Source organism: Convolutriloba macropyga, unplaced genomic scaffold (assembly GCF_964194025.1).
Source record: "Convolutriloba macropyga unplaced genomic scaffold, txConMacr16.3 SCAFFOLD_1301, whole genome shotgun sequence".
Classification (NCBI taxonomy): domain Eukaryota; kingdom Metazoa; phylum Xenacoelomorpha; order Acoela; family Convolutidae; genus Convolutriloba; species Convolutriloba macropyga.
In genome coordinates, this window is record NW_027453125.1 from 26554 (window position 1) to 53982 (window position 27429).

The window sequence follows — 27429 nt, forward strand, 5'->3', positions numbered from 1 at the left end:
CGTCCATGGGATGGGTGTCGGGCAAGAAGAACTGCTTCTCGGTGTGCAATAACAAGGACGGCGTCTGGTGCCAAACCAAGTGATTCGCATTGGTTTTCGGAATAATTTTTCGAGGATAGATGGATTCGTAGAGTTCCCGCGGGGCATAGCGTAGCCGTTAGACATTGTGCTCCCAGGTTTTGTGTTGTCTTAGAGAAGCGAACTCCCCCCCCTCCCCCCACCGGCCCCTCCCCCCGGGGGTTGCCTGTCATTACCTCTCAATCGTTGCCAACGAATAAGGAAGGGTGTGTGTTGCGAAAAACGACCTTGTCAAAGACCATAGCCCCAGTCCACCCCATATCCCAACACTCCCCGAGGCGGAAATCGTCGTTGTGGATTACAGACTGCCATCGTGCTTTGTACGTCGAGCTACTGGGCATCTGGATCCTCCATGACCTATTCCCGTGAGCCCACGCCGTATCAATCAGTGCATGATCCCAAATGACACACGCCAGGCCGGGACGGCACCGGGAGGAATGGGAACAGCCGCCTCCACCCGCCAGCTCAGCTCCCGGTGTCGATGACGCTCTTCCATGGTCTATGTGCATAGCGCAGTTACAGTTCCGGCACTCGATGGCATGCTATTGCAGATTCGGAATCGAAACTTGTCTGAGACTTGTGGGGTGGGGCGGGGTGTGGGGGCAGGCGTTGGGCCCTGGGGTCGGGGCAGGTGTTGGGCCTGGGGTAGGTGCTGGGGTGGGACCAGGAGTGGGACTAGCTGGAGTGGGGCCGGGGTTAGGGGCCTGTGGTGGGGCTTGGGTTTGGCATCCCCACTGGAGATTCAGCAGTGGGAGTGGGTGTCAGTGGGTGTTGGGGTGGTAGCGGGTGAGGGTGTTGGGGTGGGGGCAGGCATAGGCACGGGCGTTGGGGTAGCAGTGGGAGCTGGAGTTGGCGCAGGTGTGGGTGCCGACTTCGGAAGGAGAATGGGAGACAGAGTTCAACAGTTTCCTGCGCTTTCTGTCAGCGGTGAAATGTATTCCTTCCTATATGAGAGCGCCTCCACCGCAAATCTTGGAGCTGGAAGGGCCGCTGCCTGGTACTGGCTTAGATCATGAGGCAGGACCCGCGCTGACAGAATTCTTCGCCAAATGAACTGCTGCGGACCCCTGTGGGCTGCTGTGAAAGGTTGAGTGGCTGATTCCCCTCAAATTGAGTTGCTGTTGGACCTCGGGGGGGAGGCGACCACTGCACGGTGCACACCCCTCGCATCGCGCACAGCTTCCAACACCTCGAAACCCGCATGCTTCAGTACTGCAGAGACCCGGATGTGGCCTCGCTCCCCTCCTGGCGCTTGGAACACGACGAGGCCACGAGGCGACAGCAGTGGAGGCTTGCAATGTGCAATACTGGACAAGCGTTCATTTGCACCACAGGCGTGTCAGTTTCACAGTGCAACCAGTTGAAAGTACGTAAAATCAACAATGTGCGAGGGAAACTAGGGGCCGAGACCTCGATGCAATGGCAGCATACGCCTCCATCCCGGTCTGTCCCCCCACCAAAGCTTTGGCTCCCTCATTTGTGATTCGCCCCTTGGCCCTGCACCAGTCACAACCGCCAGCCAGGAAAGCTCTCAATGATTCCACACGTCTCCCAGTGTCTGAGTATACCAAGCATCCTACGCTCGGCGCCCTGAGGCGAAGATGTGCAGCCCTCCAGCATGACACGGAGGGGGATCATGTCTGTCTGTTCCACTGGCATGATCCTCTCCTGGGCCCTCCTAAGTAGTGAATCCGACTTCTCTGCTGCTCAATGGCTCAGACATGACGTACACCTGGCCTGGTACTTTGTTCCCTCTCTCCGCCTGCTCCTAGATCTCAGTACAGCTGTCCGAGTGCACAGTCCACCATGGCACTGTGACACCGCACCTGTCGTCCGCCAGGAAGGGAGGGTTTGATAGGACGACATCGAACGGAGTTCCTTCGCAGCATAGCTCCTGTGCAAGACGCAAGGCGAAGATTATGCGCGGCAGCGGCAACAAATTGGTACGCCAGGTGGCCGTTCACTCTCCCATGCAGGTGGGGGCGGTTGCGTGCAGGGCAGAGTGGCAGCGCGGTGGACAGCACCAGGCCATAAAGGGATCTGAACAGCAGTTGGTATCGCTTAGGGGCTCTGACGTACAACGCACCTGGCGCATTTCTAGCAGATGCAGCTTCGAGAAGTCTGCCTTGCAGAGCCTCACTTGCGCTGCGGTGATAGCCCCCTCGTTGACTCTGGCCTGCAGGCCAGGTCCCGGGACGCTTAGACAGGCGTCCCCTTCACCAGTTTGAATTTTCCAAGCCCCGCGTCCCTGTGATTGCTTAGCTGCAGTCCTCAATTGTCTCCCCACAAACCCGTCACTCACTCTTTGTGGGTCCGGAGGGAAGGGACATAGACAGATATACTATAGAGGCACAAAGGCAGACAGATCCGGGAAGCCTGGTGACATAGTCCGTGGAACACAGGATCTTACCTGGGTGTTCCTCTGTGCAAGCTGCAGGGCGCTATCACTCAAGTCGACGCCCACTCCGCTGGCCTTAACGTCTGACCTACTCAAGCGGCATAGCAGGGACAGGAGCAGGCAGCCGCAGCCAGTGCCCAGGTCTAGGACTCGAATCTCGCTCTCAGGGCTGGACTGCATCAGGACTCTCCTCTGCATGTTCTCGATGGCATGCACGGCAGCCTGGATGTGCAGCGCAAGGCCCAGTGGGAAGTGGGGCGGACGGAGCTCTGGTGAGGGGTTCACCTTGTCTGTTTATAGGTGTGAACTGACACAGGCTCTAGACGGGGGCATGGAAAGAGCTCATGGATGACGATAAGCACGGTGATGCGAGATGAGCTCGCACCGGATGTTGAACGCTGAACAGAACGCAAGGAGCACAGCATGCGATGGAAAGGAGGTGGCGTTGTGTCTCTCTGGGTCTGACGGAAAAAGCAACATGTGGACCGCGGCGGCGGAAGGGATGATGGGGACACCGGCGATGGCGGCAGTACATACGGTTCACTCCGCTTGCGCACCGTTACAATTGTTTCTGATGACTTCCTTGGAATCAGCTCTGGAGTGGTGGCAACAAAGTCATACCCCAAGAACTCCACAACCACTTCCTCCCCAGCGGCACGGTTTTTCATCTCGGCCCTGGCAGGGTTTCGGATTTCAAGGGGTCAGAGCAATATCCGATGCCTCGCCAACACGTGGGTCAAGGGCTGCCGGCAGCAGATGAACATTCCCAGTACACTGAGGTAGGGGAACGGCTGCAAGCGGCAGAGGGCAGTGCGGGGAGTGCTTTGTGACACGGGATTTAACACTTTGTGAGTCCTCTCACATGCGGCCTTCTCGGATGGTGGTGCGTCTCAACAATTTCTTGAACTTTTTCGGGACTGCGTGCTCCACAACAGCGCCGAGGCCGAGAGCGGGAGGGAGTCCGGACAGCTTTACCAGGGCGATGTGGGCACCCCTAACAAGTGCGGCCAAGGGACACAATCAGCCTGTAATCTGGCAGCACTCTACATGACCCAAAGACGCAACTGGCGCGCATGAAGCGTCTGATCGTCAACGGCACACGACCTCGAGACGCAGCACAGGCAGCCGAAACCGCGAAGAAGCCGGTGTGTGTTCGGTACTACCTCTGCTGTTCCAGAGATCGGCGTGAGCATCCGGCAAGAGGTGGATTGGTCACGTGTGGGTGCTCTCAGCGCTTTGCCAGTCATCATTCAACAGGCGGCCGGGGAGGGGGGGGGGGGGGGGCAGTGCTCACCTGGCTCCCTTGACAGACGGGCTGCCAGTCCTCCCCACAACCGCCCCTGCATCCCTCTCCAGTTGAACACAAGCATTCCATGCGCTCGTACTGCCCTGCGATGCCGTGAAAGCCAACTCCAGGGTACCCTGGCAGCGCAGCGGCAGCCATGAGCAAGTCAGCACATGTGTCGGCCACGACTGCACTCCAGCGCTTGGAGACCTGCCACTGACTTGCTGCACGAGAGTCGAGAACGCTCCGCGGATCACTGGCTGCGATGCCCTAGCTGTCCCTCAAAGCCCCTCACTTCCTAACGGCCCAGATTGGTCCACACAGCAGCTGCGGACGAACAACTGCTGGAAGGATATCCCTTCACTGAGGATCTTGTTGGAATCGCGAGCTACCGTAACGCTGAAACAGTGCTGGGAGACGGCCAATGTTTTGCAAGTTGGTTCAGGGAGGCAAAGGCTGCAACACCTTAGGTGAGTCCGTGCGACTCAGAACCACCGCTGCAAAGTGTGCGGTTATCGATGGGGCCGCCGCAGACAGTGAGGTAAATGCCTCCGGGGTCTTGGCTATCAGCACCTGGAGGGTTGAGAGCGGAAGGTGAGGTGTCAGCCAGCCTGGTCTGGGGTGTGTGAGGAGGTATCGATATCGTGGCCGCCGGGAGAGAAATGGAAGAGCCACCAGGCCGGTGCGAGGACGAGGGGGGGAGGGGGGGGGAGGGGGGCGGGAGGAGGATCTTTAATGCCGGTTGCAGAGCTGTGCGGGCATGTGTGTGGGAAAGACAACATGTGCGGTCTTCTGGCAGCCAGACTTACCAGTCCAGAGGCGCCCCTCTCCAGCTCACCGGCGACCTTGGCCTCGTCCCCCCACTGCTTCACTGCGCATTTTTCAATGGGCTCCCCAGCCCTGCTCGCCCGCCCATTCCCGCCCATGCGGCCGCCGTCCATGAGAGGTACATCCGGGCGCTTCCAGACCACAGCTGCCGTATCCGACTCAGCCACTACCTGTGCCAGTAGACAGCCAATCACAGCCGCAGCGTTGCTCAGGCCACTGTCTGTCCGATCTTAATGCATTTGCCGTGGTGTGCATTATATGTCCACAACAGACTCTGGCCTAGATGCTGAAGCACTAGTGAAGCACGTCCATGGACGTCAACGTGTTGCGCGCATGTTGCGCTGCATGTGCTGTTGTTTGGAGTTTAGGTGCACAGCTCTGCCCTAGCAGTGGCGATTGCCAAGTGGTGCCATTCCTCCAAGACGGAGATTTGCCAAGTCCCTAGCTGCTCCATCCTCCCTGCACGCCCTACTCGTTCGCATCAGCACATTGCGTCGATCCCCATAGATCTCCAGACATGCAAACCTCCCCCTCGCCGCTCCCCAAATTACCCCTTCGATTGATTTGGCAAAGAATTAGGGAACAACAGGCTTAAGATGCAAGCCTAGCTTCCATGAAGCTACACTGCTCACAATGATCTCCGTACGTGGCATCCCTTCCCGAAGTAAATGCATGGCCGGCCCACGCGCGCGTCATACGGATCGCACTTAATTTTATGTCATCATATGCAGGCCGGGGTACTGCCAGCTATATAGGCCGAGCAAAGCCATCGCTCCTCGAGAGTCAGACACGATAGGGACAGGTTCAGTGATGCTGGGCTTCAGACCTGACCGCCTTCCTCCCTTCTCCCCCCCCCCCCCCCCCCCACACACACACACACCCATGCACAATATACCTAGGGGCCGGCTACCACTTGATCCCTTCAGATCGACCGCGACATGCATGGGAGCACACCTCCAAATCGTATCGACTGGGGTTCGAGGTTGAGGAACGTTCCCGCACGGCAGCTACGACCACCATCCGTCTTTCAGCCCTTAGATCCAGTTGTCCCCTGGGATATTCATCTCGAGCGACGCCCGCGATAGCTCGACGGCCAGTTGCAGCTGCACGCGGCCGCATGCGCAGCAGCGCTAGCACTGTTGCGCAATGGAAAGTGATCCCGCGCCAACCTTCGTCGCGGCCGGACCGCCGTCCAGGGAGCCAGAGATTGCAAACGGCCTGAACACGTCCATTCTTTTCGGCCATAGGCCTCATCGCAATTTCATTACGTCTAGTGGAACAGGAACGCCAGGGTGGGCGGTCGTCCCAAGAGCGTTGTCTCGGGAGAGAAGCTCTGCAGTCTGTTTGGCGACTGCCGAAAGCTACTTGTGGGGATAGCCGCGTTCCTTCCCATGCCACTGGTCGAAGCGGCATGTCGGCGAAAGCGGGATCTGTCCTCCGACTAGCCAGAGAAAGGTACTGGTGGCTACAGCCAGTCAGCGGTTTCAAAGTTTCGGTGTCCCATCACCGACACTGACAGCGGCACACGACATCACGAAGGGTGCTGGCGGCTGAAACAGTAGGAGATCTACTACCAAACAAGGCCGTGCTTTAAAATTAATAATAGCTTATTAATTAGCTTAATTAATTAGCTTAATTAGCTTAAGTAGACTGGGTACCAGCTGATACGGACGCTCCACCTCCACCTGCCCGGGGGTGTAAAAAAAAAACAGAACGGAGGTTCCAGCTGCCGTGGGGCCGGGTGAATCGGCGAGCTACGCGGTGTGTAGTACCCCCCAACTCCCGCCCCCCCCCCCCCCCCCCCCCCCCCCTCTTTCCAATATTCACGTGCACGTACACACACACACACACACACACACACACACATTCCTCTCACAACCTCTCGTTCCCCAGAAGCAGCCACATGCCCATCGCAAGCTGGAACAGCTGCAGGAGTGCCCACCACTTCTGAGGGCCGTATGCCTAGCTGGCCAGCAGCACCAATATGCCCCCACATAGTTTGGATGAGCTAACGGATCAGCACCGACAGGAGCGCCTCGAGCAAGTTTTCATGAAACTTGGCTGGTTTCAAGCGGTATTATTATCTACCAAGTGCTAAGTATGTATGTCAAGTATCTATGAACCCAATTACCTGCCCTGTTTGCCGCCAAAGCGATGACAGCTCGTCTGGCCGGGCAGGGCAGCAATTGGGAACGACAACAAAACAAAACGCTGGCCGAAGGGGGCTGTCGTTGTCATGCTAAGGTATCGGCTTAGGGGAGTTGTGGGCCACCATGGGTGGAGGGGGGGGGGGGGGGGGGGCGGGGGCGGTGCGGGCTGCCTGAGAGCACGAGGTGGTGGCGGTCGGGGTCAAGGGGCGGTCAGTGATTCTCTACGAGGGGCCGCCGGCTGTCCCTAGCTAGATGCGGGGCCAGCCAGCCAGTCCCAGAGCTATGCGTCAAGCTGACACTAAGTTCAGTGTGCTGTGGGAGGGTCTATCCGTGCTTGGCTCGGTCGGCTGTTGGGTGGGTTAGCCGGTGCAGTCGGGCTGTGGCCGGTAACTGGCGCCGCAGTGCCGTTGGCAGCAAAATCCTCGAAGCTCTCGAGGTATTCGGGGGTGCCGAAGGCGCTGGGTGGTGTGTCATTGTGGATGACGCCCTCTTCTGCCGGGCTGAGCTTTCGGAGTGGGAAGCTGCGCATCACTGCCATGGCCACCACGGCAGCAATCCCGCTTGCAGAGATGACCGCCAGCTTGGCGGCGTTCATGGCATCAGGCGAGTGGGCCATGGCGAGAGCTATGAGGAACAGGCACATGGTGAAGCCAATGCCTCCCAGCAGCCCGAGCACCACCAGGTGCTTGGTGGTCATGCTCTTGGGCATCTTGGCAATGCCAGACTTGACCGCAAGGACGCTAAAGGCGGTGATCCCCAATGGCTTCCCCAGCAGCAGGCCAGCCAAAATCCCCACGGAAACCGGCTGTGACATCAGCCCACCCAGCATGGACAGGTCGATTTGCACCGCGGTGTTGGCGAGCGCAAACAGCGGCATGATCAGCAATGCGGTCCAGGGCACCATCTTGTAGATGAGATGGTCCATGAGCGTGGGGGAGTGGCCGTGCTCCAGCGGCACTGCCTTGCTGGTGTGGGGGGCCTTTGAGGCAGCGGGGATGGCAAGCGCCGTGATCACCCCAGCAACGTCAGCGTTGACCCCCCCAACCAACAAGCAGTACCACAGCGCCACCCCGGCGGCGCCGTACATGGCGAGGTGCAGCTGCTTCCACGGCAGGCGCTCGATAGCAAAGAGACTCACACTCACGGCGGCGGCAGCAGCGAGGAATGGCGCGTTTATCTTCGTGGCGAAGAACAGAGCAATGACAAGGATTGCGCCCTGAAAAGCCAAGCCAGAACAGTGCGGCAGAGAATTTGTCAGCTGGGAGGGGAACATGGATCAGGCCCGCAGATTTCAGACCAGGTCCGCCTTTCGTGGAGCGAGAGAGAAATGGGTTAGCGCGGTGCGCATTGCGAGGCGAAAGAGAGGAGCTGTGGCCTGTCCGCAGCGGAGAGCGGCTCTGTGCTGTGGGCTGGAAGCGGCACCGATGTCATGGCGCAACAGGGGTGCGTGGACCCGGTGTATGGGATGGGGCTGGGGGGCAGCGCTTCGCACCAGGTCATCCACGGTGGCGAGAGTGAGGAGGAAGGCCGATGAGCTCCTTGGCATCCGCCTGTTGAAGAACCCAAAGATGCCCATCGCGAACGCAATATCGGTCGCCATGGGGATGGCCCATCCGGACATGGCGCCGCCCGAGCCAGCGTTGAGGGCGACATACATGCAGATAGGGACAACCATACCCCCCAGGGCTGCAGCGCAAGGCAGAATCGATTGTTTGATGGAGGCCAGGTGCCCAAACACACACTCCCGCTTGATCTCAAGCCCGACGGCAAAGAAGAATAGCGCCATCAGGCCCTCATTCACCCAGGCCTGCAGGGTTAGCTGGTGCCCGCCCAAGGGGGGCCCGATTGGCGTGTCCCAGAGCCCAATCCAGCTGGGCCCCATGCCAGTGTTGGCGAGGATGATAGACAGTGCCGTTGCTGCCAGGAGCACAATGCTTCCAAGCCCTTCCTCGAGTGCCTGCAGGCCATCGAGACATCAGCATATCATGCTGGACGTAGTCAGTGCGTGGGGCAGCAAATGGCAGCTAAGGGGGGGGGGGGGGGGAGGGAGCCCAGGGAAGGGGACGTCTAGGTGAGGGAAGCAACAGTGCGAAGCCCGAGTGGCTAGTGGCGTCAGCAGAGGTAGCTGACAAGGGTGGGGGGCAGGGAGGCAGGGGCCGTATGGACGGGGACAAGCGAGGCTAGGGCCGCAGTACGTGCCCAAGGCCAGGGCCTCTGAGCGGAAATGGGAGTGGGTACGGCAAGGCTCCCCAGTGAGGAAGGTGGAAAGGGAAAGGGTTAGAGGGAGAGGGAAAGGTAGAGGGAGCGACCCCTTCTCGAGCAGGATGTATGGGACAAGTTAGTGACCAGGGCAGCTATGTATTCAGCTCATTGCCAGTAGGGTACACAACAGCAGGTTGAGGAACAGAGGAGCAACGCCCCTCTGCTCCAGGCCACCCCTCGGGTTTGTTACCTTGTGCAGCGGCGATAGCGTGTTGTTAGTCGGTGCCTCCAGCACCACAATTCCCGATGGTTCTGGCACAGGTGCCGCTATCGAGTGGCACCGCACGGTGCGGTGCCTCGGCCGCAGCAAAGACGAGGGTCTGCAAGCGGTGGAGCGGCACCTGCGGAGTGAGGAGGCGAGGGTGGGGCAGGCAGAGGGGGTCCGCTGCTCCGAAGATACCCGCGGTTGTCCGGCCCGTGAGTATCCTGTACTCGGCTGCTGCGATTTCACCCTAATGACGCCATGACTGCGGGGCGTCCTCGCCACAGAAAGGTTGCGGCGTTGGGCTGTTCCCACACCGTTGAAGGCCGCCGTGGGGGCAGCCATTCTAGCTGTCGCGCTGTGTTCCTCGAGTTGCAAAAAAACCGAGAACCTATGATGACGCGCGGCTATTTCGCTCGACAGTACTCCAACTCGTCCCGCTTGGACTGATCGCAGGATCCTGAAACCAGCAGAGGGTTGAGTGGCTGCGCGAATGTGGGGAACAGTTTGGGTTGCTGCCGTGAGAGAGCGCGCGTCGGCGATCCACTCGACGGCCTGGCTGCCGTGCAGCTCGTGGCCGCTTTCACGGTTTTTGCCGCGTGTTGATCACGTACCACAAAATGGGATTACGTACAATATTCCATACGAGCCAATAGCCAGCGAGAGGTTCATTTTTAAGAAAATGAATGAGACTCGATGAGTTTCTGTACGACTATGAGGTAATAGGGAGCAACGACCTGTTGGTTTTAATTTATATATATATTATACTACCGTAGACTATAGTACACCTCGCCGTACTCCTGTAGGTACCTACCGTACGAGGCTGGGAGGGTGAATTAAGCCGAAATACGGCTAGGGTTTAGTTTCCGACGTTAGGGTTTCACCATTTGACCCAAATTCCCATAAACAACAGACAAGGCTCTACTAACTAATAACTACCTGCCTCAACTCATGCACGGCGCCTGTTTTTGAATATCGGTCTATTTCGGGTTAGGGTTCAATAGGGCTGACTAGGCTTCAATATTTCTCTTCAGAAAAAAACGAAGAGAAATATTGAACGATCCCGATTCAATCACGGGAAGGCAATTGGAGTACGAGTAGTTTTAAAAATACTCGAAGGGGATACAGGTAGGTAGGTTACCTACCTACCCTCCTGTAAGAAGCCGCGAGCACAAGGACCATGCAGGGTACTCGTAGGCATGGGTAGGTAGGGTAGGTAGCCACGTGGATGTACGTCCGTACGGTACTCGTACGTGGCCTGCAAAGTGAGGCACCAGTTCGACGGCCTCTAGTAGTACCCAATGTACAGTATTCACCGCTGGGCCTTCGCTCCGAGCTAGAGGGTACCTAGGTCCTAGGTAGGTACCCTACTTCGTACAGTAGGTAGGCTCAGCCCGACGGCGTGAGTCGTGACGGCGAGAAAGCCGACAGGGTGGATATGCCCGAAGTACTTACAGCCGGTCGTGTGGTCGGCTGTCCTCAGCAGGCCGTAGCAGGCCGGTCCGTCCGCCACGCACTTGATGGATCATATTTTTTTTTAACACGCCCGGTCAGGTGAAGCAGTGAAGGCACTTGATGGATCATTTTTTTCACCCCCGGGAAAAATGGATCATACTCGTGCGGAATTTCCGAATTAAGACTCGGGCGAATTGCACGAATGGACTGTTCGGGACATACAGGTAGGTACCCTACTTATCCTAGGTAGGCTCCCTACCTACCTCTAGCTAGGGGCCACGTTGCTGTGGTTCTACAAGAGCCGCTTGCCTCCTGCCAGCGACGATGTGCTCCGCAAAGTCATGGGGGAGGACCTGTTTCACAAGACTGCCCCTGAGAAACGCCAGAACTGGGCACCACTCTTCATGCAGGTGTTTGCCGACGCCTCCCTTCCTGGCGACATGTCTGTGGGCAAGACATGGTACCATGCTAGCGTCCGGCGTGGACAACACAAGCTGGAGGGGGTCATCCAGCAAGTCTGCTGGGACTGCAACATCTCCGGCGAAATTAATCACCAACACATCCGGCCGTGTGACGCTGTGCTCCAACTTGGCATCTTCGTCCCTGCCGGACACTGTCTCCATGCAGTTTAGCCGGCATCGTCAGCCGAACTCCTTTCGGGCATATGCCAACCGCAGTGGAAATGCAGCTGAATCAGCGGCCTCCCGTGTCGTCACGAGAGCCATCGAGCCGCGTCCTATTGCGTCAACCATAGCGCATGGCGCCACACATCCTGCTCCTCGCCAACCGTTGGCTCCTACGCCCGAGGCCAAAGGGCGCCTGGACGACATCGATGAAGACCCGCTACATGACCGTGCCTTTCAATCAATCCAGTTGACTGCCCGGCCACCACAGGACACGCGTTGCTCACCACACCGCCCCCTGGCATGCCAACCACCGGCTGGCCAGCGCCCTCATGCCTCGCCCCAGTTGCACCGGCCCCGTGCCCTCCCAGCGGTTGCGCCGCCAGGTGGCTACGCCTACAACTTCTTTGGAAAGAGGTGGGATGACAGCGAGAATCTGCCTCCACCTACCCAGCGCTGTCCAACTATCGCTCCTGACCACAAGGGCCTGCGTCGTTTATCCAGTGGTAGCCCACACAAACGACCGCGTCGTGGCATTTTGGCGCCTCTGCCTCACAACCACACGTGCGACTCCAATGTCCAGAGGAGGCACTGGCCCCAGCGCTCTTCTCCTGGCGACCGTGCCAGCAAGGATCATGAGCTGGCCCTTGCGTCATCAGCCTCTGGCTGGAGTGAGGAGGAAATTGTGTGCTTCACTGAGGACGCCAAAGAGTGGCAGCTGCGGGAGGCGCAACAGGGCCGTACTGATGTGGCGTCTGTTCTTCAAGGAATCCGGGACGTTGGCTTTGCTGACCGCGGCCTGGTATACATCATGCCTTCGTCGGACCGGCACCTCCGCTGAGTGGTAACATAACGCCTCTTGTTGTGCTGCCCGCGCCTCCAATGCATGTCCCTGCTGATTTTGTGCGCCTGTGCCTTTGGTCATATATGCCTCCGAACTGCCGCTTGTGAGTTGTCTTACTTGGCGTTAGCTGGGGAGCTTTTGCCGGAATCTCTAGTGAATGCCTCCTAGTGAATCCCTGCTTAGTGGCCTTACTTGGGCCAACTTGGGTTTAGTTGGGGGGATTCGGGCAGGCGCGAGGGTTACATTGTATCCCTCGCGTTTGGGGGGTGGATGCATTGTATCCCTCGCGTTGGCGCGAGGGATACAGCAGATAAACTCCTGTAATGAAATCATACTAAACCCCTGAAAAAGTACGAGTACATATACCGGCCGGATATTTCAGGTAGGTACCCTACTTATCCTAGGTAGGCTCCCTACCTACCTCTAGCTAGGGGCCGGGTACGAGTATACAACTATAAAGAGTCAGCAGTATTAGTACTAGTACCAGGGAGTCGGGAGAGGGGATCCGTATTATCGTACTGTAGACATGTTCCGGATTAAGGTAGACATTTGGTACGTTTCGATATACTGAGTACACACGTACGGACGTACCACTGCCTGAGCTTTGCTCGTACGAGCATCCACTTGTCCGATCGCGGGTTTCCGTATATTTAGGACGTAGCCTTGGGAACCACTTGTGCCCCCCCCCCCCCCCCCCCCCCCCCCATAATCTTAAAAGCTTAACACATCCTTACACTCTTAGGGTAACTAGGGTCCCGCACCTCACGGCCCCTTTGCCCTCTTGTCCCCTTACATCCTTACCTTTTTCAGGCTAACGGCGGACGGCCCCTAGTAATTGCAGTCGGGGCCGTGACCCCCCCGCGGCCATACAAAATTAGCAGGGGGGTTAGGGTTACACTCTAGGGTTTCGCTCAACCTGGTAAACTGCCTAACTTGCACCACAGCCAATCCGCCGCGGTAGACAGGCACGACACGCCACGGGCCACCCCACACCACCAGTGCACCGTCAGAACTCTAGAACTGTCACACGGGTCGGTTGCAAGCCAGTGGTGCAGCCGTGCATACTGTTTTGGCCGGCTGCTACCGTGTTTGGCGAAGATGTCACCTTTCAACCCTACATTTGTCTTCCCGGCTCCGTGTGCGCATCGTGGCCGGGCGGGGCCGTTACGGACCGTCTTTCGTCACTTCAAGGGCACCCGGTGGCAAACACGGCCCAGAAGCCCTGGAACGTAAGCCGCTGGGATCCTCAGAAGTGGGCGTACCCTAGCACCCCCCCTTGGAGGCTCATGTTCGACCGGGATTTTGTGCATTGTGTAGCTCAGATACATGCCAGAAACAAGTCAGAACCTGGGGAGTTTACAAGGGAGTGGGTGGGCAACCCTATCATAGGTGAAGAGTTAGCCACAGAGTTGGAAAGCACAGCTCCATGGTGCTATGCATCTCGGATATCATCTTCCCCACTGCTGTCTGAGTCTGGTATCCCAGCCACTGGTTCATCGGCATCCCTATCACTGGACTCCTCACTGCTGCACAAGTCGTCCACCTCAGGTGAAGCATGCAGCTGTGGTTGGGGATTCACAGTTGCTGTCACCCTAGTTGGATCTTGAAGCGCGGCAGCTGTCACCTCGAGGGCTCTTAAGCCTGCTGCCACGTCAACCATGGTTGACGCGGCATTTAGCGGGTTGGCACACATTGGTGCTGCCTCTGAGGTTGGACCCTCTGCCTGTTGGGCCTTCATTATTAACTTCTGGCACTGGCACTTGTGTGAGCAGGCTCTCGGTGATGGAGCGCCTGCCTTCACTTTCCTGCAGCGGCAACTCGTGCTGACGCAGCACCGTCCATCGCTCCGCGGCTGACAGGTACATCCTTTATCACCTTTGTGGCCTGTTGCTGCACGCCTTGCGCCCGCTGCCGGCTGCTGGATCTCTGTGTTCCGTGCCGCTGTTTTCGGGACGGATTGACTTGTCACCTCTGTACCCTCGATGATGTCCCAGTGGACCGCTACACCATCATCTGACACATCCTTCCATCCATAGTCGGCGTGCTTCCGCGGCACATCTGAATTGCCTTCGGGGACTGCTTCATACACCAACTTGATTAGGTACTCACACTGAGACAGATTGAACCGTAGAGCTTGGGCGCGCGGAAGGGCAAGCCTCTCATCGCCCTTCCCAGCGTGGCAGGCTCGGTTTGTGATGTCCAGGTAAGAATCGATTTGTGACCAGGGCAGTGTTTCTGAGCTCATGGGAATTTCTTTCTTCGCACCGCAGTACAACACATCCTCCAATTGGTGCATGAAGGAGTCCTCACGTAGGTTGTGTGGATGACAGGCTTGCTGCCAGAGCTGGTCTTGCGGCAATTTGCAGAGTTGCTCAGAGACCTTGTTGTCGAGGAACCGGCTCGCGATAAATCGCAGCGCCACGTCGGAATTGATGCTGGCCACAATATTGCCGTGAACTGGTTCACGCTCAAGTGCCACCAACCCTCGCGGGCGGGTAGCTGTGTCGTCACCACATTCTGGAGTGGTTGCAAACTGATAGGAAGACAAAGGAGAGCTGCCACTTGTCGCCTGATCGGTGAATGCTGCTGCCCATGTCCCGTATCTGTTGATGCATACAGGCACTAATGTCAATGAAAGCCCCCAACCCCGACCCCCGACCCCCGACCCCGACCCCCGAAGCCCAACCCCCGACCCCCGACCCCCGACCCCCGACCCCCGACCCCCGACCCCCGACCCCCGACCCCCGACCCCCGACCCCCGACCCCCGACCCCCGACCCCCGACCCCCGACCCCCGACGCCCGACCCCCGACGCCCGACCCCCGACCCTCGACCCCCGACCCCCGACCCCCGACCCCCGAACCCCGAACCCCGACCTAGGTACTGATCCCGCAGCCCTCGACCCCGGTACTCGTAGTCGTACCTGCATTTGTACCGGTATAGTTATACGTCGAACAGTTGTTCGATCTTCGAACCAGGCCGCAAAAAAAAACATTGTTCAGATGGCGTAGCCATAATTATCTCAGCGAAGCGTTGGGTTTTGGGGAGTAGGTACTACTGCTCAAAGCGCAGCGCGTAGCGATTAGTGGTATCGCTCGTACGGGAACATACTATATACGTTCACTTTTCCGTTTTTAACTGTTTCCGTATGAGTACTCGTGAGATTAGCGATATAGTGATGTCCGAAAAATAGGGAGCCGTCCGATGATCATTGTTACAGGTGCGACCGCACGATTTTTCATGTAACTAGTTTTTACCGTCAGATTAAACTTTTGAACATGACAGGCCGTAGGATTTCTAAACTAGATATGTTCAAAATTAGGCAGTCGCACGATCAAACAAGTAGGAGTCAGGAGCCGCACGATCTAGGTACTAGTAGGTGTACCAGAGCCGATAGTCGTCCAGGTATATATATGTACCAGGTATATATATGCAAATGGTAGGTACCAGGTATACATACTGGTACCTGTACATATATGTCAAGTAGTAGATATCGATAATAGGTGGTAGTACCAGTACTAGGAGGTACTTCGTATGTGTAGGTAGTAGTAAGAGGTACTTCCTGTGTGCATGTAGGTACCAGTATATTTAGAAAAAAGGGGCTGGCGTCGTTGTAATTTCAAGAACAGGTAGGTACACTTTCGGGTTTTTAATGCCGGGACATAAAACGACAGCTTCGCACAGTACTCGTACTGTACGTATTCGCCGTGCTGCCATCCGCTGCAGTCTGCCGCTGCATGCCGCCGATGGCAGGTGCTCCGGACCGCTGGTCGCCGGGTCCTGATGACTCGGTGCTGCTGTCCCCAAATGTTATGCCCTCTCCGCCCCCCCGACGGCCGGTTAGCCCCCTGCGAATTCGTCGCCGTCAGCCGTTGCGCTCCGTCGTTTGCGGAACTCCATCTGTCCCTGTGGTCGTGACCCTGGGCTCCCCGCCTGTGGATGTTACCACCACGCCACCGTCAAGCCCCACCGCCCCACCTGCCCATAACCCGGACCCGCCCCGACCTCGAGGCCGACGAAACCCGCATCGCCAGCAGCGCAAGAACCAGGCCCAGCGGCAGAGGGCATCAGGCTGCAGCAGCGCCTACCGCAGCCGCAACCGCAGTCCAGCACGGCGCAGCCGAGCCCACCGCCCCCACGGCCCCAGCCCAGCTGATCTGGAGTTATTCCTAGGGTATAGTAGGGTTTTGGCTCAGGCTGACCGGGGTTTACATGACCTAAGGCAGTCCGAAAATAGTACCAATATCGCTACCACCAGTAGGGATACTCGCAATCTCGATATGTTGAAACGGGATTACGAACTTGTGGCCCAGTTGGCCGCGTCCGAAAGGGGAAGAAAGCTAGAAATTAAGCTCTCCCTTGCCATTGGAGCACCCGTGATGCTTCGCACAAACGCATGGACTGAAGCCGGTCTCGTGAATGGGGCACTCGGCACCGTGAGGGCAATCGTCTACAAGCCCGACGCCCGTCCACCTGATCTTCCAACTGCCGTCATTGTGGAATTCCCACACTACATCGGACCCGGTTGGAATGGCTTAGCCCATCACGTTGCCATATCCCCCTACACAGCCACTTCCGAAACAACCTCGGGCGCACGGACTCGCAAGCAACTACCTCTGATTCTAGCATTTGGCATAACCATCCATAAGAGCCAAGGAATGACCATTGGGGCCGATCAACCCATCAAGCGGGCGGTCATAGATATCGGAGGACGGGAATTCAATGCAGGGCTTACTTTTGTTGCTTTGTCCAGGGCCAAGACGTTATCTGGAATAATATATAGCTTTCCAGCCTGGGCCTCCTTTCAATCGCTTAAGCCGAATATCCAAATGCAGTGGCTTGCGGCCTAGACTAGAACACGACGCGGAGTTGTCGGGACTAGCAGAGGACACTCTTAGAGATTGGGAGCATTTGCTAAATGATCCCATGTTTTCTGAGTAAATCAGTAGGATTGTAAGCTCCGCACTACCCAAAACCCAACAGCTTCGCGCAGTGCAACTGCCCAAGTTCCATATTATATCAAACTGCATTGTGAAATGTCGACAAGCTGCGCTGCACGTCATGCCGATAAACTTGAATGCAACATGATATTGCCGCAAAATCCCGATATCAGCCCTGGTAGATATGTAGGTGTGTAGGATAGCATGCAGAACCCCCAACTGGCCCCTCAGCCCGAGACAACGGCTTCAACACGCCGACAGTGCGTGTATGCAAGTGCGTATAGATCTTTTCCATAACATCCCGATCCGTGCAGTCTACTTGATTTCGGTCCGAGTTCGCATACGATATTTTTACGTACCATTATTCCTATAGAGCGGTCATCTCGGGAACACAGTACTACCATTCAGGGCACGTGACAGACCAGCTTGATAAACTACGAAAGTACTATGTGCTTGGCCCGCGCTTGGCCCGTCACAGCAATTCGAGATACGCGAATAGTAGAAAGTGATCTCAGGTTTTTATCCGTCCGAAATCCATCCGATATCCATGGATATCGATGTTATGGAAAAGATCTATAGGCATTAGGCGTAGGTGGGTATGTCGGTACGCGGCGTAGGTAGGAGGGTGCGTAGGTGGGCAAGGGGGGAGCGGCGGGTGGTCAGGGAGGCACGTTCTAAGTTAGGTAGCTATATATATTGGCAAGAGGTAAGTACTAAGGCACTACGTGTGGTACCTACTGCAACAACAACCCATAGTAGTAGTAGTAGTAGTAGTAGTAGTAGTATCAGGAGGTAGTATTGAAAACCTGGCACTCTCCAGTCAGAAAACACAAGCCAGGGGCATCAAACCAACAGCCAATACATTTTTAAAAGTACAACATTTGTTCGGTCCAGGCATGGCGGAGCCATTATTACTTACGAAAATTGCTACAATACAAAAATCAGGGGGGCGGGACTCCGGGATCTGTAGTACAATTAATCTGTGGTAAAAATACCGTATTGTACTTCCCAAATCCCAGAGTCCCGAGGCACTTGGTACCTACCACGAGGAGGGACCCTCCCGGGACTACTATTATATATCCTAAATGATATCGCAGGGTACTTACCTACCTACTGATCCCGTCAGCGGAAGCCACCCTGGCCCTGTAGGTACATATCGCTAGAATAGTACGAGTACCTACATACTGTAGGCGTGTAGCGAAATCTGTATGTCCTCCCCTCCAGCTAGGTACTGTAGGTACCCTCTCTACAGGAGTGCAGATACTTTTGTACAGTACTTGTACGAGATCGCAGCTAGCCAGGACTCTAGGGATAGCCACCTATCTGGGAGATACACCAGGAGGAACCTCTTATCACCTCTTTCCTCCCGTATATTATCTCAGCGAAGCGTTGGGTTTTGGGGAGTACGAAGAATGAGTAGGAAGAGGGGACCTAATATGAGACATTTTCCTAATTCGAGACATTTGGTACGTTTGGATGTACTGCGTGTAATACTAGCTGGCTTGTACTCGTACGAGCATCCGGCTGTCGGATCGCGGGTTCCCGTATTTTATCGTGTGTTGCTGGCCAAACGAGGACAGGTTATTCTTTGAGTTAAGGAATTGACTCCGGAGTATTCACGGTTAGTATTCTTGATTCCTTCGTGATATATCCGTATTTACACCGGTTAAAAATGTCTCTAATTAGGACCACCCCCAAAATATGCCCTGACCCCCCCGACCTGCTGCGGCTGCCGCGGCTCCCGATGTGACCGCCACGACCGCAGCTCGCCGTGGAAGACTGCATATGTCTTCGACTGGCTGTGGCCGGTGACACAGGCGCTGTGCTGAACGGAATCATGGTGAACCGAGGGTGCTGAAACACCGCTAAAATGTCTCTAATTAGGTCCCCCGCTCCCTACTGCTCAAAGCGCAGCGCGAGCGATTAGTGGTATCCCGCGTACGGGAACATGCTATATACGTTCGCTTTTCCGTGTTGAACTGTTTCCGTACGAGTACTCGTTATATAAGCGATATAGTAATGGCCCAAAATTAGGGAGCCGTCCTACCCTACCTACCCTACCCTACCCTACCTACCCTACCTACGAGTACCTACTACGAGTACGTGTAGAGATTATAGAGAGAGTCGGTTCCTCCTGGTCGGTGGGGGCACCCCGCCAATCAAATCAATGCATGAATAATTTTATTTTAGAAAATAATTGAAGGGTTGCCTCTACTGTACTCGTAGGTACCGTACGAGGTACCTAGCTTTAGCTAAAGAGAGGGTACCTCGTAGGTACAGCTAGCTATACCAACTCGAGATACTTGAAGTCTTGAAACACGAGCTTGAAATAGTGAGGAATTGATAAAATACAGACCCGAGTGCACTCCAGTTAGCGATACATGTAATAGTACGAGTACTGCGTCTGTCACCTCTTCGCGACACGAGAGAATAATATCGGTGTGAAGCAATAACCCGGTGATAACCCGCTTCTCAAATCTCAATCAAACCCAGTGAAGTAAATAAACAATTTTGTGGCTGACTTTGCCACATATTTGTTACTGCAGAAAGGAAGTCCGGGCAGGCTGATGTTCTTCCCCGGGAGCAAGCGAAGCTGAGGCCGAATCCAGCCGCGGCAACCCGCGGCGCGCGATAGCGTTGCGGCCTCTATGACACAAGTAGTCACCAAAATACAAGGGTAGGCCACAAGAAACCCACTGTCGTAGAGATACAGATGGCGGCCAGGAGCACACCTTGACGTTGCAGTTGCGCGCTCCAGATATCTCGACCACCGACGATAGCGCCAGGTACACCACTCCTGCCGGTACACTCTGAAGAACAATATCATGGGCACAAGTCCGGGAGGATAGTAGCTTTGGATAAACCCCCAATCGCAGCTGCTGCGGTTCTTACACTCGAAGCCATCAACAGGGGTTAAGCGAGACTGAAACGGTGAAGTATCGGGGGATAACGACGATGTATCGTCGCGCCAGCGATCCGAGGGCGGGCCCGGCCGTAACAGTTACTGTATAATTCCTGTTGCGGCCAGCTGATGCGCTACCCCTCACATCAACCCGGCCCGACCCTCCGGCTTGTCTTGGGTGCCCCTGGGTGACCTTATCGCATTTCGTGACATCGCCTCGCCTCCTGACGTCAGCCCGGTGCGGATTTGGTGCTCCAAAGACAGATTACTCAGTCTTACCGCCATGGCGAGCCTAGCTGTGGAATAGAGAGCGTGTCAGAAGGAAAAACTGGAAGGCGCTGATGCACAGGGAAGGGTAGGATGAAGCAGAGCAGGCCGGGGTGGGATTATGCCCTAAGCCTGGGATATCGGGCTGTGCCTCAATCCTCTTGTGTGCTATGGTGACTTCCTTCGGGTGGACAGGAAGCAGGCGTTAGGAGCCACGAGACGTACGCAGAAGTTGGAGCTCTGGAGATCAGCCATGGAGCGTGCAATACCTCTGGCGTCGTCCCTCCCTGAAATATTTTAATCCCACCTGCGTCAGCTCCTGCCCTCCCTCCCTTCTAAGCAAGGAATGGTAGGAATGTCGACCCTTGAGAGGCGGCCAAGGAAGGCCTTGACACTTGTGCGGGGCTTGGGTGGAAGCGCCCTCCCTCCCCGGCAGCCCATGCGGGTCCCAAGGCGCCGCGGCCAGCTGGTGATCCGAAGATCAGCCGTCGGATTGCCACACGAAGCCAGCGGTACATGCCAGAAAACGAGCAAAATTGTTCCTGCTCTCCCTCATGTCGCTGGACTCTCCCCTCTCTTACTCATGCCAAGCCTCCGTCCGTTTACTTTTTCCAATTTCCTCCTTGATCGATCCCCGACCCCCTCTGTGGAGCGCCCGGCCAGCTGCGCATGCTCCAACTTTCTTCCATTATTCATTCTTTCATTACGCACTTATACCGTACTCGGAATTACTATCACTGTTCCTCATATCCCTGCCGTAAAAGGGCCTCACTTCTCCCCTACCCTCGCCTCGATCCGGCCCTCCCCTCCCTCGGCCCTCTTCCATCTGCCCAGCCCAGCTACCTTCATTATATGCCAATATGTCCCCGTGCCTCACACGCTGCCCTTTTGTGCTCCGCCTCTTCCCTAACAGGCGAAGGTGCACCTACACTTGGTGCACCGCCTCCACGGCCTGACGTCCCGGGCCCACGCACGCCCCCGGGCCGTTTGACACCCGCGCAGCGCGAAATGCCCTCACCCAGCGTCCACAGCCAAGGCTGCGCCAGCAATGTCGCCCAGCGGCAGCCACTGAACACCCAGCCCTCCGGTCGTCCGAATCCGACAGACATATCTACATTGGGTCTGCCCGCTGCTGCAACAGTGCCATGGGGCCGCCAAGCGGGCCCCCGAGAGATGGCAGTCCAAGGCGCTAATGTCACACCCCCCTTGCTGGGTTCACCCACTGCAGCCAATGCCGGCCGCACAGCACCGGCCATCACGCCCCCGCCCCCAGGAAATGTCCGGCCTATCCCCACACCTAATTCCCCGCCCCCAGCTATGGAAAGACCAGCAGTTCCGCCAGGCGGCAGGGTAGGCCTGTGCAGAGGCTCGCCCACATATCAACAGGCCGCCCAGCCTGTCTCATTTGCAGGCCAGCAGAGAACCCCGCCTCCCCCGCCCCTCTCACAGTCCAACAAGTCTTTGCCAGCAGCTCCGAGTGCATCCCAAGCTCTCAGCTGTCCCACAAGATCCCCAGCACCAACTGCCGCTCCAGCCGCCAGTGACGCTGGAGTTGGGTCAGAGGACCAGAAAGCCAGCGGGGCCAGCCCGACACTCGGGCCGGGGCCGCAGACGAAGCCAGGGCCGATGGGGCACGACGCTGGCAAGGGCGGCCCTTCAGCATCTGACGCCGTCGCAGACACAGCCAAGCTGGCAACTGAATCCCCTGAGACAAAAATTGCACCCAGCAAAGCTCCAGGGATTGCGCAGGTAGGCTTTCAATCAACGGATTTCCCTGCATGAGGGATCCACACAGCACCCCTCCCCCTTGCGCGGAGGCCCTCCTTCACAATTGTGACTATGTGTGAGAACAGAGCGGTGGACACCCCGGGAAATCCTTGTGCACAGGATGTTTGGGGTTCCTGCCCCGATTCTTGTCGCCTGGATGTACAGAGGGTTGCTAAGCCCGATCCGAGCTGCGGCACCCCCCTGCAGATCTGCGGCCGTCTGCATCCCATGCCCCTCCTTAATCCCCTCTTGCTCCTAGCCTTGCGTTCCCGCCCCACCTGCTTCACGTGCTGCCCCTCTCCATCACGCTGCCCGTCTCTCTCGTTCAATTGATGGCATGACGATGTGTTTGTGTCTGATGGCGTCTGCGCATGCAGCCACATGCTGCCGTAGAGGCAGAGGCTTCAGGGTCTGCGGCCGTGGCTGCAACTCCCAAGGGTGGCGCTTCCGCCCCGACAGCGGCTACAGAGTCTGATGCCGTGGCTGCTATTCCGAAGGCTTCCGCCCCGGCAGAGGCTTCAGAGTCTGTCGCCGTGGCTGCTACTCCCAAGGCTTCCGGCGGAGGAATGGCACTCACCAAGCCCTCATCACCAGACTCCGGTGAAACTCCGCCGCCTCCAGAGTCACCTGCCTCGACCCAGGTTGCTGCCGCGGCGCGCAGCTCCTCCCCTCCCCGTGCTGAGCGAAGCTGCCTGGTTGCAGCAGCTCCTGAACAGCCCTGTGGCAGCCAGCAGCCCTCGCCGGCTTCCCCGCCCGTGCAGAAGCGAGATGAGGAGCCAGTCAGTTCCACCTGTCTGATCGCGGAGAAGAAAACAGAGGAGACTTCTGCGGAGTCAAGGCCACAGAAGAAAGCAGAGGAGGAAGCAGAGGAGACTCCTGCAGAGTCAACGCTCCAGATGACGGCAGAGGAGGAAGCAGAGGAGACTCCTGCAGAGTCACAGCCCCAGAAGGAAGTAGAAGCGACTCCCGCAGGGTCAAGGCCACAGAAGAAAGCAGAGGAGACTCCTGCAGAGTCAAAGCCCGGGAAGAAAGCAGAGGAGGAGGTAGAGGAGACTCATGCCGAGTCAAGGCCCCAGAAGGAAGCTGCAGAGGAGGAGGCAGAGGACACTGCTGCTGAGTCAAGGCCCCGGAAGAAAGCAGAGGAGGAGGCAGAGGAGACTTGTGCAGGGTCAAGGCCCCAGCAGGAAGCAGAGGAGGAGGCAGAGGGCCCCCGTGAAGCGTCAAGGCCTGGCCAGAAGAAAGCAGAGGAGGAGGCAGAGGAGACTCTTGCAGAGTCAAGGCCCCAGAAGGAAGCAGAGGAGGAGGCAGAGGAGCTTCGTGAAGCGTCAAGGCCCCAGAAGAAAGCAGAGGAGAAGGCAGAGGAGACTTGTGCGGAGTCAAGGCCCCAGAAGGAAGCAGAGGAGGAGGCAGAGGATCGTCCTGCAGCGTCAAGGCCCCGGAAGAAATCAGAGGAGGAGGCAGAAGAGACTCCTGCAGAGTCAAGTAGGCCCCCTGCTGTGGACATCACTGCCCCTGCGTCTGCTGAGGGCACTCCTGGCATGGTCGGCTCTAAGCTCGCACGCGAGCCGTCGCAGGCGGAGGCGCTGACTCCTACTCAGCAGCCTTCACAAGATCAAACCAGGGTTCGTACAGATAACGAGGCAGAGCAGGCCGCGTCTCTGGACCTTGGGCCGGATGCCTCTCCCCCAGCAGCAGAGACCGCAGAAGGAACAGGAGGTACTAACATCCCAACGTTAGGTTGTGTCCTTTCCCCAGCCCCTGCCATGCGGTGATTGATTAGCTTGCTTGCCTGCACCATTCCTGCTTGCGTTGTTAAACCTGTCCTGGTTGGCTAGTGCAGTCTTCCCTGCTGTACAGCCGCCGCCGCCCCCCTCCATGCCCCATCATGGACATGCACTAACTGTGCCCCTGCCGTCTCTTCACATTCCCTTTATCTCCTGCCAAACCCTCTCCATGTCTCTCTGCGCCTCTACTTTCTTGAGTTTGCTGCATTACAATCTGCCCTCCCACTCTCAACACAAAGACCATGTCGACGTTCCTGTGAAGTAGGCACTGACTGCTGAGGTGTCCGTGTTGCACCCAGGATCTGGCCACCAGCCTGACACAGCTGCGGGAAATGGCACGTCCGGCAGCCCCTCTCCTCCCTTGGAATCAGGCGACCCCGACAATGCCACACCTCAGGAGCTCAGCCCCGCCCCGCCTGTGGAAGCAGGTGACAGTCTTGCAGCTGGCTCAGGCGCCGGTGCTGCTCCCTTCCTCGGCCGGCTCACTCAGTCTGAGATGCGTGCAAAGCTGAGGCGGCAGGGCTTGCGGTCGAGTGCTTGCAACTCCTCAGTCTCTGGGGGAAGAGAGAGTTGTGGAGAGGGTGGGCGAGGCTGTCAGAACGCCGCAGGAGACTTGATCATTGCGGATGGCGGTGGCAAGAGCTTGGAGCCCTGTGCAGCACGCTCTGCCCAACAGTTGTCCGACCTGACATCCGTAGCGCGGGCTGCGCCTGGTGGTCAGCGGTCCTTGAAGTCATCCCAGCTCCTAATGTCTGCGTCGGCTACGCCTAGCGACTCACGGGCGGCTGCCACGACAGGCCGGAGAAGCAAAGCACCCATGGTGAGCCTTGTAACTTCTGCACGTCCAGCTGAAGGCTCATGGCAATCTTCTAAGGCAGACACTCAGAAGCCAAAGAGCGTGGCTAGCCTCAAGAGGAAGATGTTTCCAGATGGGGAACCCTCACGCAAGAGGCCGAGACCGCCGTCCAAGAGAATAGTGAGGAATGGCGCAACAGTCAGATCGCCAGCTGCTGGACGGCACACCAGGTCAATGGACACACGAGGCCCTAACGACCTGTCCCCTCTGCTCAGCGGAGCATGGGAAGCCGTGCCAAAACCCTCGCCCAGTGATCCCAAAGGCTCTGATGCAGGCGAGGTGTGCGACCGGCTGTCTGGGGAGACATCCGGTCAGAAGAGGAAGATACAACCGTCCTCGCCGACGGCACAAAAACCTCCACTTCGAAAGGGCGGCATTCGGAGAACTGGGCATGGCCTAGCCATGGGCACGTCCCAGCCCTTGAGCTCCGGTGACCCATCCGCTGCCGGGGAACCCTCACACAAGAGGCCGAGGCCGCCGGTCAAGAGAATAGTGAGGAAAGGCGCAACAGTCAGATCGCCAGCTGCTGGACGGCACACCAGGTCAATGGACACACGAGGCCCTAACGACCTGTCCCCTCTGCTCAGCGGAGCATGGGAAGCCGTGCCAAAACCCTCGCCCAGTGATCCCAAAGGCTCTGATGCAGGCGAGGTGTGCGACCGGCTGTCTGGGGAGACATCCAGTCAGAAGAGGAAGATACAACCGTCCTCGCCGACGGCACAAAAACCTCCACTTCGAAAGGGCGGCATTCGGAGAACTGGGCATGGCCTAGCCATGGGCACGTCCCAGCCCTTGAGCTCTGGTGACCCATCCGCTGCCCCCGGACGTGGGTATGATGGGCCTGCAAAGAGCGCAACAGGCATGTACACCTCTAAGGAGGTGGAGCAGCTGTTCGCAGCAGCCGGCACAGACCCAGGAAGCAACTCGGCCAGCTCCAGTGAGGGCTCCCAATCTGAGGAGGCCGCAAGCAGGGAGGAGCAGCAGGAAGACCAGAGGGAACCAGTATTCACAGACCCTATAGCCGTAAGACTGCGCACGAAGAAGCAGAGTGACGTTGATGCGGGGACCGAAGCCAGTGCATCAAGGCCCTCAAGCATCTCAACCTCTGCCAGGAAGCCGGAAGCCAGCAAACGCAGTGTCAGCACTTCCTCAACCCACAGAGGGTGCAGAACAAAGGCATCGAGAGGCGACTCAGGTCTGTCTTGTTTGCCCAAGAGGGCAGTCGCTCTTCCTCAAGGTGCATTGTCGTCCTTCTGGCTTCATCTCTTTACCCCTCTGTTGCTTGATCTGCGCCCTCCTTTCGACTCCATGTATTCAACATCCCCTCATGAGCAGTCAAGGCAAGCCTATTGCAAGTGCCTACCAAACCACGCCAGAGAGCCGCGGGGGGGGGGGGAAGCTATAGATGCTCCCTCGAAAGCACACAAGTTAGAGAAAGTCGTATGCCCTGGGGTCTCTACCTCCAGCCTACCTGTTGTCAAACACGACTCCTGTCCTCGCTGAGCGACAGTGCAGACGGCTTGTCTCAGCATGTTGCGCTCGTGCATGTCCCTTCAGTTGCAAAACCACTGAGCCGGAAGATGATAGAAGAAAGGAAACGCTTGGCGAGGAATCTGACGGGCAAGCGCCTGTTAGTGCCGGGCCAGGTCTTCAAAACACCCCACATCGACTACCCTGCAGTGGTGAGTGACAGCGCAGCTACGCCTGCTGTCGTGTGAGTGCGGTTTGAGAGGGTGATAGGCACAGGCCCTCAGCAGCATGACATAGAGTTACGCAGTGATGCCACACCCCCAGCTTGATGCCTCACCCCCAGCTTGGACGCTGGTGTTTCACAACTGTGCTCATCTCCACAGGTGTGGAAGCCGGACAGCAAGCGGCCGACCACTGTTCTTGTGAAGTTTGACGACAAGTCGCAGTACTGGTTCCCAGTAGGTGAGTACTGGCAGCCGGGCCTGTGTTGTGTTCAGCAGACTGTGTCCGGCTTGACTTGAAAATCCGCTTTCCATGGCTGTCAAGAAGCCTGTCCCTGACAGTATGGCATATCTTTGGTCTGTCTTCCACCCACTGACAGCTTCTGGCCATTGCTCTCCGCCCCACATGGCTGATGGATGTGATCTCGACATCCAAGCGGATGTGGAGAAATGGACCGTGTCTCCACAAAAGAAGAAGAAGTGAAGCGCATCTGAGTTTGGATTGCTGCCAGCGGGGTTTGCCCCCGGGATGGTATTGCAATCCATCAACTCGTGAGTGTCAGCGAGAGACTCTCGGCTCGCCACTGTATCCTCTACCTAGCTGCTTTCCAGAAATCCAGAGAGCTGGAATCATTACAGATCCCGAATAAGCTGTACATGTGTTGGCGCGTCCAATATGTAGTCGAATCCGAGTGATCAGTACGTCCATATGGCGCATGTATAGAGCGAAGTCGCGCAAACTCGTTGTGACGGAGCTCAGCTTGTGAATTGTGCCGCAGGGCACGCTTGATAGATGTAGCATACATGCACATGTGACGGTGGTTCTTCTGCGTGATGTGGCTCATGGTCTGCATGGACGACGGTGCCTTCGATCTATGTTGAGGCTCACGGATCGAGCTGCTCCCCCATATATAGTCCAATTTATTGCCTATTATGTGCTGTACATGGCTGCATGCACATGGGCGCGCAGCTGTGCTGTGTGCATGTTGGTATATACTATGCCTATGTTCGGGTATACGGTAAGGTACAGGAGTCGGTACCTGCCTGGCTCAAAAGAATCAATGGTTGTGACGTGTGTGAGTGTGGGTGTGTGTGTGT

General features: G+C 57.1%; 3 protein-coding genes and 1 long non-coding RNA gene across 4 annotated transcripts; 2 read left to right on the plus strand and 2 right to left on the minus strand.

Annotated features, from left to right (window-relative positions):
* Nucleotides 1–666: 666 nt before the first annotated feature.
* Nucleotides 667–3308, minus strand: LOC142358071 (release factor glutamine methyltransferase-like). The gene is made up of 6 exons (XM_075409543.1): nt 3034–3308; nt 2489–2698; nt 2165–2254; nt 1905–1972; nt 1489–1575; nt 667–1385 (listed from the first exon to the last, which is right to left on the minus strand). The coding sequence occupies exons 1-6, from the start codon at nt 3142–3144 to the stop codon at nt 1184–1186; spliced, it is 768 nt and encodes a 255-aa protein (XP_075265658.1). The 5' UTR covers nt 3145–3308; the 3' UTR covers nt 667–1183.
* Nucleotides 3309–6804: 3496 nt separating this feature from the next.
* Nucleotides 6805–9548, minus strand: LOC142358069 (Na(+)/H(+) antiporter NhaA-like). The gene is made up of 3 exons (XM_075409541.1): nt 9192–9548; nt 8232–8696; nt 6805–7955 (listed from the first exon to the last, which is right to left on the minus strand). The coding sequence occupies exons 1-3, from the start codon at nt 9546–9548 to the stop codon at nt 7044–7046; spliced, it is 1734 nt and encodes a 577-aa protein (XP_075265656.1). The 3' UTR covers nt 6805–7043.
* A 10161-nt stretch (nt 9549–19709) lies between these two features.
* LOC142358067 (uncharacterized) lies at nt 19710–21305 on the plus strand. Its single transcript, XR_012761751.1, has 3 exons — nt 19710–19850; nt 20429–20745; nt 21147–21305. It is a non-coding gene; the product is annotated as an uncharacterized LOC142358067 (long non-coding RNA).
* A 101-nt stretch (nt 21306–21406) lies between these two features.
* Nucleotides 21407–27162, plus strand: LOC142358070 (uncharacterized). Its single transcript, XM_075409542.1, has 6 exons — nt 21407–21982; nt 22378–23716; nt 24084–25835; nt 26198–26322; nt 26494–26572; nt 26769–27162. Exons 1-6 carry the CDS (start codon nt 21407–21409, stop codon nt 26813–26815), a joined length of 3918 nt encoding a protein of 1305 aa, XP_075265657.1. The 3' UTR covers nt 26816–27162.
* The last annotated feature ends 267 nt before the right edge of the window (nt 27163–27429 follow it).